We start from the raw sequence: 15456 nt of genomic DNA, 5'->3' as shown, positions 1-15456 counted from the left end.
GAATTTCTGAATTCTGATAAACAATCCTTCCAATCCATCCATTATACCTAATTCAGACATTCGCCCAAGATGGTAATTGAAATTCTTCTCGACGTTTATCTGGGAACTTCCAGCTAAAATGAACTAAAAATTAGGGGCAAGTGAATAATCAGTCATTCAGCCTTCCAAGATTTCCTTGCAAGCTTCTACTTGTAATACCGCCCACGAAGCTTCCGATGATTAGTTAAGTAATTTTGGCCCATTACCTCCTGCAGTACCCCTGACCTGATCTTTCCTGCTCCTATATTCTAGAATAGTTCACGTGTATTCTCTGAAAAGCCCACCCACATCCCGTGCTGTCCAGACTGGAGGATTAAAACGACATGCAGGAGTACATTATCATATGAAGTAAATACTGAAGTTAGGTCATTGTATGAACGTCATCACTAGATCTCACTAGTAGTATACAATCATGTAAAATATCGCACGACGACCACTTTGACGAATCCATTTTGATTTGCCCAACCTGCAATAAATCAGCCAGAGAGGAGTTAAGGAATTTTGCGCATATAGAAACCCTAATATATTTTGAAAACTTACGGCTATGATTTGGCTGTGATGTTTTGACATCTATAAACAACGGCAAAAAAGCAATGGTCACTTGATAATATTTCTAATATCGATATTAATATCGTTGATATCTATTAATATTTCTAATACGAGATCGAGTGTCCCACCCCATGCATTTACCATTCGCCGAATGGTATAGAACAATAGGGGTGATGGTGAGTGTACCGTGTAAATTACAATACGTTTAATGGTGAATATTTTTCGAAAAAATGGTGTTGTAACAATAAAATTTATCGTATTTTTATGATATTTTTTATCAGGGAAGGTATTGACTGTCAAACGATAAACTGCAACGATCGGTGCGCCACCATCTTTCGAATAGTGGAGGGAGTAGGTACCTTCTTTGCGGTGTTGTTTACGGTGAAGCAACACCGCGAAAAAGGTACCGGTGCTCTCCAACATTCGAAAAATGGTGGCGCGTCGATCGTTCTACCAACAATCAATATGAAACTGGAGAATTTGTTGTGACGCCAGTCGTTCCCCCAGTAAGTTCGCCCAATACTGGTGTTTCTGACGCCACGCTTTCAATGTCAGTTTGCTCCGCCCATCTTTATCGAAGCAAGACTGAGTCCACAAATCTAGTGACCATGACAACAGGAAAAAACGATTATTTATTGACACATTCCAGGAAAGAAAAAAAAACAACATTCAAAAAAATATCATAAATCATCTACCTATGTCTATGAATTCCATAAGGAGAAGACAACTTATCAAAATGATCCGTGCAAAAAGATTGTACAACTATGCAGACTGGAATCGAACCATAAACGTCGAGATCACTGAGCTCTTGTTTAACCCACACGGCTATCAACGCTTGAAGATATGGTGTCAATCTGACAGTTGACATTGGCGAACTCAGTCTTGCTTTGATGAAAACGGGCGGAGCCAACTGACATTTAAAGCATAGACTTAACACTAAGACATAAATGTCAGGAACAAATTCAGTTCGATTTCTGACGCCAGTTTTTCCCCCATGTTTCCCCCAGTAAAATCGCCCAATACTGGTTTTCTTGGTTTTCTTAAAGCGACGCTTTTAATGTCAGTTGGCTCCGCCCGTTTTCATCAAAGCAAGACTGAGTTCGCCAATTTAGTGACCATGACAACGAGATAGATTGCCCAATGACACAGTGTCAACTGACAGATTGATTTTTATACATATTTAGCAACACCATATCTTCAAGCGTTGATTACCGTGTGGGTTAAACAACAGCTCAGTGATCTCGACGTTTATGGTTCGATTCCAGTCTGCGTAGTTGTACAATTTTTTTGCACGGATCATTTTGATAAGTTGTCTTCTCCTTATGGAATTCATAGACATAGGTAGACAATTTATGATATTTTTTTTTTTAATTTTGGATGTACTCCGATAATTTACTTCGGATTTTTTTGGTTAGAAAATGAAATGTCATTCCCCCTGGAACAGGTGGTAGGAACTGTTTCGCTTTGATTCGCATTCTTCTATCAGATGTGAAGTGGTGTAGTGTATAAGATAGAAGAACGTGGCACTCAAGGTCCTGGTATCATATCTGAGCTTAGGGCAACTTTTTTTTAAATCAAAACATTGTCAATAAGGTACCCCGGGGCAAGTGAGAATCAGGGGCAAGTGAGACCTACGGCTATAATTTTGTCTATTTTTTGTTTTTAAGGCAAACATTCTTCATGGAAAACATAGGTATTACACCAACGGATACTTTGAATTCAAAAATTGATATTGTTCTCACCATAAAGAGACCATATATGTTATTGTAGTTCATATGTAATTTTCAATTCACTAAGTGAGATTATCGTACTCTACTATATTCGTCGTTTAAAAAAAAAATCAAATAAAGTCAAACTTTTTCGGTTTCAGGATAATATTTGGAGTGCTTGCAAATTATTTTAAGCGAAAAAGGTGTAATTTATTTTCATTTATTACGTTTAGTTAACTGCTCCCACTTGCTCCACTGCATTTCAGCATCTGGGGCAAGTGAGACCTATGAGAGTAAACAAACACAATGTCATAGTTTGATCTCGCTGTCATCAACGTAAGTCAAAATTCACACAAAAGTGAAGTAAAAATCGGTGCCTTAAGTAATAAATCGTTGAATTATGTTTAATTACTACTATTCTGATGATGCAGCCTGATGAAGCTTTTGTTTAAAATGGTAAAGCCTTGGGTAGAACATATTTTTTTTTTCCGAAACCATCTATTTTTTCATATTTTCATCTAAGCACATTCTATTTTTTTCGTTTTCCGTTGCATAATGATTTTTTCTGGGTGTTAAAAAACCGGCCATAAAATATGAAAAAAATGGAAAACAACTTATTCAAAGTTCACGATTTAAAAATCTTTATTTAATGATCGGAAAATTATGTAAGGGAAACATAACATCTGTAAAGCTTGAAAAATCTTTTGACGAGATTGTAATATGAAAGCAAGTTTGGAAACCTTCCGGCATTTAACTGTATAGCGCTTTTTGTATAAAAATAAATCATTTTATTTTGAGCAAGATGCTATGGTTAAATCAACTTTTTTGTCAGTGATGCGTTATTATGTATGTTACGTAATTTATGCACGATACCACAAAACACTTCCAACAAAAATTGCTAAACATATTTATTCGTATAAGCTATTTATAATTTATGCTACCTTACATATATGCAGCAACAATATTAAGCCATTTGTACAAACATTCCGAATGAGTCCCACTTGCCCCGTGATACGGAGTAAATGAAGGTCTGCTCCACTTTTCATTATATGCATAATATATAGAATGTAAAAAAATTGAAACAGTTTTAATGCCCGTTATTAAGGAGAAATATACCAACAATGTCTTTTAGAACCATTGGAATTAGAAAATTAATTATGTTTAGAATTTTTTGGCATGGCAAAACCAAACTAGCCTTTTTTTAGGTCCCACTTGCCCCGGGGTACCTTAACGAAATGAAGTAGAATTCCAATAATATTTATTCAAGAGGCTTTGGAAGTTGTTTTCTTAATGATATTCAATTAATATCGAATTGATTGAACAGTAGTAGGAGTGACTTCTATCGGCAAGGTCATTCCAGTCCCGTCCTGGGTCAGTGAATTAAGACGCCTGATGCCCGAATTCCTCCCAGTAACGCATTATGGTTCCCATTGGTCGAGTACCGGCCCAAACCAACCAATCCTGAGCTAGCCCAGTGAGGAGATTCGGGCCACACAGTAGGGTAGAAGCAGCCGTGTAGGCCATCGGGAAGATAGAGTCTGCAGCAGCAGTGAGTACCGACCATTTGTCTCGCTTACAGACCAAACAGAGATATCAAACCCACACTCACTCGCCACACTAGAAGTTCAATATATGATATTTAAAAATGTGAACTGTCTTGGTTTTCATATGTTGCCGGCCCTGAGACCCAGCTCGATGGGTCTGATGCTACTGAGCTTGTTCAGTAATTGGGAACCACTATGGCCTTGTAAATCTTTCGAGTTACAGTCGTCCAGTCCTTTTGGGACAACGAAAATTCCCTCCCGGACAATATGTGTTTCACGAGATCTTCCGATGGTATGCCCACCAAATAGACTTGAAACGGCGGCAGAAACTTTCCTAAAAAAAAACAAAATAAGTTGAACGTCAGTTTTCTTCCCCGGAACCACGGCATAAATATCAATGTTGTACACCGTGCCCGGAACGTTATTTGTAAATAAATAATCGTTTTTACTTGTTGTCATGGTCACTAGATTGGCGGACTCAGTCTTGCTTCGATGAAAATGGGCGGAGCCAACTGACATTGAAAGCGTGGCGTCAGAAACACCAGTATTGGGCGAATTTACTGGGGGAACGACTGGCGTCACAAAAAATTCGCCAGCTTCGTATTGATTGTTGTTTAAAGCGACCATGAAAGCGACGCTTTAAGAAAACCAGTATTGGGCGATTTTACTGGGGAAACATGGGGGAAAAACTGGCGTCAGAAATCGAACTGAATTTGTTCCTGACATTTATGTCTTAGTCACAGACAAACAGACGTAACTCTTAGAGGAAATTCATCAAAAAATTTTGACCGGTGCCATGTTTATGAGCACACTGCCACCTGTTGGTAGAACCGTGCGCGACACTGTCGGCCATGATGGATTTCGAGTTGACGATTTGCTGACACGCACACTACTACACAAATTGCCTGTAACTTTCGTTTGCATCATTCAGTAACGTGTACACTGGCAAACGTCAAAGCGATCGAACACTAGCACATCTGGTGGAACGATCGCGCAAATCAAATGAAATTTGAATTGATCGTTAAATGCATGCGCCAAGCCGTTTTGAAGAGTGTTACAGTGTTACGTCTGTTTGTGTGTGTCTTAGTATTAAGTCTATAGGTGAATTTGGATGACCCCCAATTGTAGAGGCGCTAAGTGAGATAAGGTGAAAATCGTTTGTTTACATCAAAAATTCAATTTTTCGTTTTCAAAATTAACTCATATTTTGCCTTGGTGGTTGCTATTTTCCATTGGTAATGGCTTCTATTATCATCAATCTCGACGCCCACGGCGACAGACACCGGATTGGCCAGCTTACAAAAAATCCGGAAGATCGCCCTCCGGAGGCATAGCAAGAGCTCCTCAAATTAGTCACATAAATTGTTCGTAAGTACCTACCGGATCTAAGCGCATCTGAAAGAGAATCAAATTTTCTTTCCGAAAAGTGCTCGTTTGTTTCTCTACGATGCGGAATTCGATACGAAAAAGTGAGAAAAGTGCACATTCCCTATGCTGCGCCATGGAAAATTTTAGCGGAGCCCGTTTTTCATAGGGTTCTCATTCCTGCCACCAGATGCGGAAGGATCGTTAGCTTCCGTTGGATTTACCTATGTAAACAAACGATTTTCTCCTTATCTCACCAAGCGCCTCTACAATTGGGGTTTTAAATTAAGAAAAATGTATAGTTTTTTTTGATTCTATACGGAAGAGCACCTTTTTCTGAGCCACTATGATTTTTTCAGATTTTTAGAACTTTATTTTGGTACTCAAAATCAATTTAAAAGAGATTTTTTGAAATCACCTTTTGACAGCTGGGTAACTGTTTGACAGCTCCACCCAGTACAAAATGCGACGAGGGGTGATTCGACAAATCGCTCCCATACAAACTTCAAATTGATTTTTAAATAGGTTCCCGGGCACCAAAATTCATGAAAATTTGGATTTCGGCTCAGTTTTGCATGCAGATTCAGAATATGGAATTATCTCAACACCGCTAAAGAAGCCAATTGGGTTTTTAAATTAAGAAAAATGTATCGATTTTTTTATTCTATACGAAAGATCACCTTTTTCTGAGCCACTATGATTTTTTCCAGATTTTTAGAACTTTATTTTGATACCTAAAATCAATTTCAAAGAGATTTTTTGAAATCACCTTTTGACAGCTGGGTAACTGTTTGACAGTTCCACCCAGCACAAAATGCGATGAGGGGTGATTCGACAAATCGCTCCCATACAAACTTCAAATTGATTTTTAAATAGGTTCCCGGGCACCAAAATTCATGAAAATTTGGATTTCGGCTCAGTTTCGCATGCAGATTCAGAATATGGTATTATCTCAACACCGCTAAAGAAGCCAATTGGGGGTCATCTGGATTAGCCTATCGGTTACCACCTACTGGTTCATGAGCCACCATTTCAACAAATCTTGAGATAGTTTTGCCGATGCGGCGTTGTTCTGCGTCCTCCACTTTCTTTTTCTTTTTCCTTTGTTAACTGTTATCTGTCAAAGTGCGAAAATCAAAAACAAATTTTTATTTTCCAGACTGTGCGTAAAAAACTCGAAAAATGGCAGAATCATTGAAAGGTAAACAGATTTTTATTCAATTTACTGAAGTTTTGTTTCGGAAAATGCTGTTAAGTTTACTAAATAGTGAAAGTGTGACATTCGGCTATCGTAATATCATAAAGAATGAGTAAATCTTGTGATTCAGCATGATAGACCTTCAGTAATGGTAATCCTTGAACTAATACATTTTTTTCCTTTTGTTTTCTGCGCTTGTTTGACGACGATGTTTTATCAAATTAGTGTAAGTATTGAAGATTTGATTATAAGACATCATAAGAAATATTAATGCGGAATTCCTATTTTCAGTATCGTAATGCTGGCCATGCTGGGCTCCATCGGGATGACCATGATCATCCTGGCCTGTGCTCTTCCGACGTACAAGTAGATGGCTCAACTTTCTATAATTTAATTTAGTGACTCATCCATCTGATTACAACCGTCGTTTCTCACCCTTTCTTTCAGAGTATGGTGGCCATTCTTTGTGGTACTGTTCTACATTCTGTGTCCAATTCCGACGCTGGTAGCCAAGCGGAACCAATCGGATGACGATGAATCACGGATCACCAACTCGATGTTTGCCACTATTGGAATCGTCATCAGTAGCTATGCCTTGCCAATCGTTCTGGCCCGGTCGCTGGTGGTAAGTGTCCTCCGAGAATGTTACATGATCCAGCTGTACTTACCGTAAATTTCTGTTTTAGATCCACTGGGGTGCCTGTTATTTGACCCTGGCCGGGAACACGATTGCCTACATTACCATCCTTGGGTACTTCTTCGGGTATGAGTCCGGGGATTCCTGGTAGTCATTCTCCGCAATCTGAAAAAGTCATTCTCAACCAACACAGTGTGTAAAATTCCAATACATTAAACTGGTATGGCTTAGAACGGGAGAGATCTACTTCATAGTCTGTTCGCAGGACCAGGCAAAAAATCTTCGAGCAAATCGTTTCATTAGACTTTTTTCCGGCGTTTAGTTAAAATTAAAGCAACTAAGTAATTCATAAGCTTCGATCATAGAAACTCTGTCCCTATACACATACTCCTGTGTATTGAAGGAACTATCGAATCCAATAAATGGTGTGATTATTATTTTTAGCTCCATAACTATTTTTTTCCTCCCCTGTTGGGGAAATTAAGCCACTGCGTTCAATAAAGTTAAACTTTGTGGCATGTCCCGTTTTGATATTCGTATCTAGCCAGCTAATTACCATGTGTCTAGTAATCAGCTTCTGCCACGACGCGTCGTCTCTCAGTCAGGCGCAATGGAATTAATAAACCCCTAGACCTTCCCAGGTTCTGCAGACCAGATCTCACTGGGTTGCAAACAACCACTATTTAGAAATCTTTGCCTGCGCGTGTATAAAGCATCACAACTGCAAAGCAGTTTCGAAGTTTCACGTTCCGTATATTACCGAAACGACATATCACTCTGAATCTGGCCATTATTTTTCAAGTGATACCTGTTTGGGCAGTGTCCAGCTAGTAGGCCAGGGTATGTAGAGCTCTCTTGATGCGCTCAAAGAGCTTTTTGGATTTATAAGCATTTCTCTGCTCAGCCCAGCATTTCAGGTTCATTTTTATTGTACGGTTTGATATACCATAGTATAGTTCTGGGAAGGCCCGTGCACAGAAGTGGCGCCAAGGGAGGGGTTTTCCCCCCATTTCGGCAAAAGGCGGAGGGGCGCCTAGTGAATGAATGTGTACAGTAAAACGGAGTGAATAGAAACAAATAACTTATTGTAAAAAAGATGGCAATTATGTTTCAAAATTCATCAAAACTTAATTTAATTAGCTAGTTGGATGCTACCAGTGTTTCAATAAACCTTTTTGGGATAATAATTCCGTTGATTTTTTTTTTTGAAAATTTTTCAACGCAAATTATCTATTTAGAGGCAAAAAAAACTTCCGCCATTGAAATTGCGTTTTATCGATTTGGTATGCATTCACAAGTATTTTTCGACATTCTACAATTTTTTCTTCATTAGGGGAATTATTATAATCTAATCTTAGAGTTTGATTTGAAATAAAAGTTATTTCCGTCTTGAAATAAAAAAAAAATATCGAAAATTGTTTAAAGCTGTTTCTATTCGCCCCATTGCGGGGTCAATAGAAACAAGCAACCTTTTTTCAAATAAGTTAACGAAATACAAATTAGTTTTGAATCCTAATTACAGCAATTAAAGAGGGAGGTGGGACCCAAAGTTGAGACCCTTGCAAATGACTTTATTACGCACGGATCCAGAAATACTTGTATACTGGAAGTGCTTCTATTCGCCCCGTTTTACGGTATAGTTTATGAGCCTTTGCATTCACTCCGAAACAGTTTCGTAATACTTTCCTCTCACTATAATGACTATCGTCTGCAAAGCCCACAACCTCGAAACCTTTTTCCTTGAAGCTTCTTAGAAGATCGTCTACAACTAAGAATCACATTTGTTACCCTTAGGCACTGTCCGTAAACTACTTAGTCATATTTTTGGTCATCTCAGACATCCCCCCCTCTCCCCCAGCGTAGACTTTCGTCCATACAAAAATTTTAAAATTTGTTTGGACCGTAGACTTCGGCCAGATTCCCGCTCCTGGGACAGCAGGGGCTATATTCCTGGGGCCTGACGAACCCCCCGCTTGCGAGTCAGCCGCGTAGTCGCCGGCTAAGAATAGGACTACTAACCCAAATTCAAGGTGTCAAGCGAGCCGTGCCGAGGAATGAGTGATCGAGGGGGTAAAAAAGATGCTCGATCTTTAACGGAGCCTAGGGGTTCCTGGGAACCCCCCCCCCCCCCCCCCCCCCCTCATAGTAAGCTGCTCCTAACCGGTGTTAATGCAGGGCTCTTGCGTGGAGGACATTTTTCCCGTGCTACTCGTGGGATTAAAACATGAATACCATAAACAAAAATATGTAATCAGAACTCAGGTGCAGGAAGTAGTGGTGCGATCAACCCCTTCGCAAGAAGCAAGAAGTGAGGAGTCAGGCGCTGGGAGGAGCGCACGCAGCTCAAGCGTGTGAGCTCCTGTCCACTTCCCGGCAAGCCAGCCGGTGGAGATAATGGGCGGAGCGTGGCTGCTGAGGGCCGTCAGCCAAGAAAATAAAGGACGATCCGCAATAGAGATGGCTGAGCAGCAGCTTGGCAAAATCATCGACTTTGCGTCCACTAATAGGGCTCCCATCAACACAGCATAGAAAATCAGGACATTTCATGTATTTTCTCGAAAATGAGTAAAACTCATTGGATTTGTTAAGAAATTTTGGATAAAATTAATCGAAAATCAGGACATGTCCTGCTAAATCAGAACGGATGGTAACCCTAAGTCGAATACAAGCAAGGACCTGAAAACGGCCTTGTTTCGACTTAGGGTGTCGATCGCGTTGGAATGGAGTAGTGGCAGCCCCGGTAATATATGGAATAATTAAGTGATGACAACCCCCTGTAAGTGGTCAGCATAACTGTCAAATGAAGTAGCCGTTTAAGTGTATTTGTGTGATTGACCAGATGAGCGACGAAGCATAATATGCTGATGAATATGTATGTTTGTTATTGTTTTTAGTTCGTACTATGCATTCCTTGTAAATAGATGTCCGTTGAAACGCAGCGATTGTACATATTTTTCTTTCGTATCACGCAATCTCGGGACGGGTAGTCGCTAGAAACTCGGTTCCGCGAAAGTGTCCACTGTGCTTGCTGGGATTACAACAGATAGATGATGCCAAGCAGGAGCACGCGGTACTCGCGTTGCTGACTGCTGCAGCGGCGGAATCTGCAAAGGAGAAATTACCTAAGTTTACCCAAACGGAGGCCTTCTCCTTTGCAGGTAGTCCGAGAAAAGTGGATGTAACTGCTCGCAGCCGTCAGGCGAGAAGCTGTCTGGCGGCGCCCGCAAAGCCAGGCGCATAATTACCCCCAAGGTCGGCAACAATGCCGGAAAGTCGAACCTCAGCCAGGATTCCCGGAAAGCTGGGAAGGGTGGGTCTGAAAAGGTTGGCCCGTCCCGGAACGATGGGAAGGGGACGTTCAAAAATTACGTCCAAGGGGGGGGGGTCTAGAAAAGTGTGACAGCACGTGTATTAGGTATAGGAAAATAGCGTGACAGAGGGGGAGGGGGGGTCTAGAAATCCCGAAAAACGATGGACGTAATAAATGAACCTTCCCGAACAAGGGGTTGCGACCGTTGGTGCGCCCTCAGCAGCCACAAAGTAGGGCGTACCAAGAGGAGGACCCTCCTTGGACAAAAGTAGTGCGAAAGAAGAAGAAGACGAATCCGAAGTACAGGACGCCAAGCCAAGGTGTAGGAGGGTACATGCCAAGCGCGAGAAAGGCGACGCTCTCATCATCAAGACGGAACAGTCCCAGTACTCGGACGACTTGAAGGCGATGCGAAAAGACGCCAAGCTTGAGGGTCTGGGAGCCGACGTACGCAGTATTAGACGTACTCGTACGAGCGAAATGATCCTGGAGCTGAAGTGCGAGAAGGATCACAAGGGCGCCGCCTACAAGAGGCTGGCAGAAGAGGTCCTTGGTGATGGGGCAGAGGTAAGGGCTCTTACACATGAGGCCATGGTGTGCTGAAACCAAACTATCGCACTTTCATGAACCTGAAATCTGGAGGGTAGAAAACCTTTCATCGGGGAAAATTAAAATAAATTTGATTTTAGTATTCTACTATTTTTCTCATATAAACTAGTGTTACGCAAAAATAGTAAAACTGAGCTCACCCTTAAAAGGACACATTTCTAATCATATTTTTTTAAAGCCTTATAGACTGAAAATAGCGCAGAAGTTTTTACAACGAATAACAAGATGTTTTCGATGTTCGTTTTATGTGACCAGCCCACTACACGAGAAAATTTTATTTTGATTTCACTGGAAAGTGGAGTGACCGTTCCAAAATTATTTTTCCATTGAGTTCATATGTGTTGAGTGAAACCCGCTTGAAAGTATCCACTTATCCGCGAGCGGTAATGGCGGCGGCGGGCATATCCAACCGGTTCATTTTGACGTTTCATGGGGGGAAAGTCGAAACAGTTCATTCTCCTCCTCACCCATCGTTTAGTGGCGCCAACCGACTGCGATCCCCAAGAAACGTCAAAATTCGAATCGGTTAATTGTGGCCACCGCCGCCATGAGCCTCTGTACGAATTTGCCTTGTCCTGCTCACTCCCACAGAAAATTTGGAAACACCGCGCACAGTAAAAGTCACATTTGACTTTTACTGTGCGAACTGTTTTCAAATTTTCTGTGGGAGTGAGCAGTACGCCAGATTCGTGCAGAGGCTCATTACCGCTCGTGGATAAGTGGTGTAGTGTCTTCCTAATGGTTGTGTGCATAGGATATCTACCTACATGAAATACTATTCATGACAGTACCTAAATGTCTAGGTATGATTCATTATGTCTACCTAAGGTAGTATAAATACGGGTGGTCATTGGACTACACAGCGGAGACTGCACAAGCCTTGGACTGTCAACATCTTTAATATTCTTCTTTTGAAGGCGACGAGGATTAAGGAGCGTGTGATTTCTCTTGAGTTATTCCCGATTTTTTTCCCTTTTCTTTTTCAGGTTGTTATAACAAATTGTTATTTTTGTGGAGAACAGAATTGTTCTTTTATGGTAGAATGGCCATTATGTTGAGAACAGAATGTTCTTATTCGGCCGATGTTGCATTGACGAAATTGTCTTTTTGTTTTAGTAATAACGAAATGTTATTTTTTTTGTGGTGAACGAAATTTGTGGCGGAATTGTCATATGTTATGTTTTGATGAATGAATTTGTATTATTTGTACTTTTTTGGTAAAGTTGCCGATGTTGGGATTTACCTTAATATAAAACAATAATAAGAGCAAAAATTAATAAAATAAAACTAAAAAAATCTTGTAATATCTTGTACCGACTTTACGAACCCTCTAAGCAGAATACCCTCTTCGAATGAGTGTAATCAGTTTCGTACCTTTTAATACCGCCCTATGTTGCTTATCCTTTGACAGATACGCGTATTTCGACTACCACTTCTAATCGTCCTCAGTGTCAGTTATCCACTTGGCACAATGACACTGAGGAAGATTACAAGTGGTAGTCGAAATACGCGTATCTGTCAAAGGATAAGCAACATAGGGCGGAATTAAAAGGTACGAAACGGATTACACTCATTCGAATAAAAAAATATATTAAATTCATATGATTTGGCAGTGAAAAAAATCACTTAATTTTATTGGATTTTTTCAGCAGAATATTTTCACTTACTAATCATTTAAGTTTCAAATGTTAAGTTAGATGGAAAAAATCTACTTAAGATTTCCAGTAGAATTTAAGTGAATTTTTCGCTCAGTGTATAGTCTAGAATTTTCGAACAAATGACGTATAATCAAGCAACAAAACAGGCGCAGCGATTAAGTAATTCTTTAAAAGTCTTTCCACGCACCAGCACGAATCGATTTAGATCGATGTTTTTTTTTTATCAACTTGATATTTTTTTATACTATTCCTTTTTTTGCCTATGAAAAATGGAGCACATGCAAATAGAAAACTATATCACGGAAACGGCTTGTTCGATTGAAAAGGTGTCTTCGGCAAAGTTGTAGAATGATATATGGCGGCTCCCAGAAAAATACACATTGAATAAATTATTTTGTTTTCGTACTAAAAAAACTGAATTTTGTTACTAAAAATTCAATATCTCAGAAAGATCCCTGGCAAAGTTCACAGGGGTTGACGGTATTAAAGTGAAGGAGTTTCATTTTGATTATTGTAATGTAGTGTTCTTTAGTGAAACATATCACCTTTTTAACACTTTAATACGCCTCCATCGGTTCATCACGAACCGGCTGCCGGTTCATCACGAACCGGATAAACATGGAGGAATCGCCGGGGCTTATTAGAGTCTTTTCCCAAGCAATAGTTTCAAGTCGGTTGGATTTGAGAAAGTTTTGATGATCCTAATAACAGTATTATAGGAAATAAAAGAAAATCGGGTTAAGTACGGTTCCTTTGAATTCCACTACGAATTTGCATCCTTTGACAGATACGTATTTCGACCTCAACTGTAAGGTCGTCTTCAGTGTCTTGTACTTGACTCGTCGAGTCAAGTACAAGACACTGAAGACGACCTTACAGTTGAGGTCGAAATACGTATCTGTCAAAGGATGCAAATTCTTAGTGGAATTCAAAGGAACCGTACTTAACCCGATTTTCTTTTATTTACAGATATTCCCCTAACAAGCCCAGGTTAATCATCATCAGTATTATAGGATTTGTGACAGGTTTTGGAACCTTTTACAGCCAGCTGACTTCAAAATGTTGTTTGGGCTCTATTTCCCACGTTTCGCGATTGATTTTGATTAGTAATTTATTAATGTCGTAGTCGCTTTTTCGAATTTTTACAATGTTAGTTGGTTATATTTTCTCTGTTTGGCAAGTTTTTTTGCGTTTTCAAAATTAGTTCTCAAGATCTTATTATCCTCTTTCTGCGCAGGAATAGGCTTCTGAGGCTTTTTCAAATTTTTTGGTTATTTCCAAAACGGCTTAGAGTCGGGGTTTAATTGAGAAACCTTATTTGCAAAATTTTTGTTTCTCAATTCAATGAAACGTTTTCTAATTTCCTTCTGAAGATCCTGCCAAATGACTTTTAGCGCAGGATCTCGAGTTCGTTGGAATTGTCTTCTCCTTCCTCACGTTTTTATAACGGATCAGAAGTTTTAGATTGTCGTCAATAATAACTTAGTCAAATTTGATTTCACACTTTGGTATTGACGCGTTTCTAGCTTCGACTATAGTCCTAGTCAAAGTTTCGAGGGCATTTTCAATATCAAAATGTGTTTCCAATGAAACATTATCATCTAAATTGCTACCGATCTATGTTTTATATGTATCCTAGTCAGCTCTGTGATAATTGAAAGTAGAGCTGATGGGATTAAAAATCACTTCATGGGAAATTTGAAATGTTACAGGAAGATGGTCAGAACCGAAGTCAGCATGAGTAACCAATTGGCTACAATGTCAAGTCAGCAGTTAAGACCAAATCAATTGTTGATGGATTTCTATCAGAATAAAATCAAGTGGGGCTATCGGAATATTGAATAGAAAAATATCCTGCAGAGCACTCATCAAATAAATGTATTCAGCAATTCTTCCAGGTATGCTTCCGGGACTACCTCATGAGTTCTTTCAGGGATTTCTTTAGAGATTTCTCTGCACTGGACCTTTTTTGGGTTTGAATGCACAACACGTAAATATAACCGATCCTTCGAATGAGTGTAATCAGTTTTGTACCTTTTATAACCGATCCTACCCAAATTTTGCATTTTTGAGATCTCAAATGGAACATGAAAAACCTTAATGTCATCGAATATAATCGAATTTTCTATTTACCCATATAATGGATGACCCAGTCAAATTAGCATTCGATGTAACTATCGAACCTTCAATGACAAAAGCCTATCTGAAGGACGACACACGAGAGCTTTTCCAGATCACTTGAATGTCATCCCAACGACTTGTTATATCCCTATGTGTCCAATATTTCGTCATACAAAAATGCACAAAGCTGACCGTTAACCTTCGTGCAGGATACATTGAGCTCCATACTCAATCAAACGAGTTCCAACGAACAATCGAGGTCAATATAGTATGACAGGGGTTTTCAGACCTTTCGTTTCATGGTGCACTTTTTGAAAATAAACTGCTGCCCGGTGCACTTGTGCAGAACTTTTAAAAGATGAAATTTGAAACTTGTTTAAAATATTAACGTGTCTTCCGACGAGAGTTTTGATATTCTCTGAACTCTGATATGATTTTAACATCCCATACATAATTTGTGGAGCTTAAAAATCTACTCAATTTTCTCCGATTTGTGGTAATATTGTCAGGCCGCCACCGAAGCGGACGTCGCACAACTGAGTTGCGACGCGACTCGACTCGCGACGTTTTCTGAATCATTTCGGAAGTAGTGCGCATCTATCTTCTATCATTTGCAACACAGCGCACTAGTCGTGAAAAAGTTGCGACACTTGTGGACCAAGAAAAAGTCAATTTTTTATTGAATGCCTGTCCTGATTCCAACCGGATAGATAATAT

The 15456-nt window shown here is 39.8% G+C and overlaps 1 protein-coding gene across 1 annotated transcript; it reads left to right on the top strand.

The window, feature by feature from the left end:
• The first annotated feature begins 6624 nt into the window (after positions 1 to 6624).
• Positions 6625 to 7484, top strand: LOC109420918 (leptin receptor gene-related protein). Its single transcript, XM_019695391.3, has 3 exons — positions 6625 to 6770; positions 6852 to 7029; positions 7091 to 7484. The coding sequence occupies exons 1-3, from the start codon at positions 6703 to 6705 to the stop codon at positions 7190 to 7192; spliced, it is 348 nt and encodes a 115-aa protein (XP_019550936.2). The 5' UTR covers positions 6625 to 6702; the 3' UTR covers positions 7193 to 7484.
• Positions 7485 to 15456: the final 7972 nt, after the last annotated feature.

Source organism: Aedes albopictus, chromosome 2 (assembly GCF_035046485.1).
Source record: "Aedes albopictus strain Foshan chromosome 2, AalbF5, whole genome shotgun sequence".
Lineage (NCBI taxonomy): Eukaryota > Metazoa > Arthropoda > Insecta > Diptera > Culicidae > Aedes > Aedes albopictus.
Note: the sequence above shows the minus strand (reverse complement) of the source record. Positions and strands in the feature narration are given on the sequence as shown.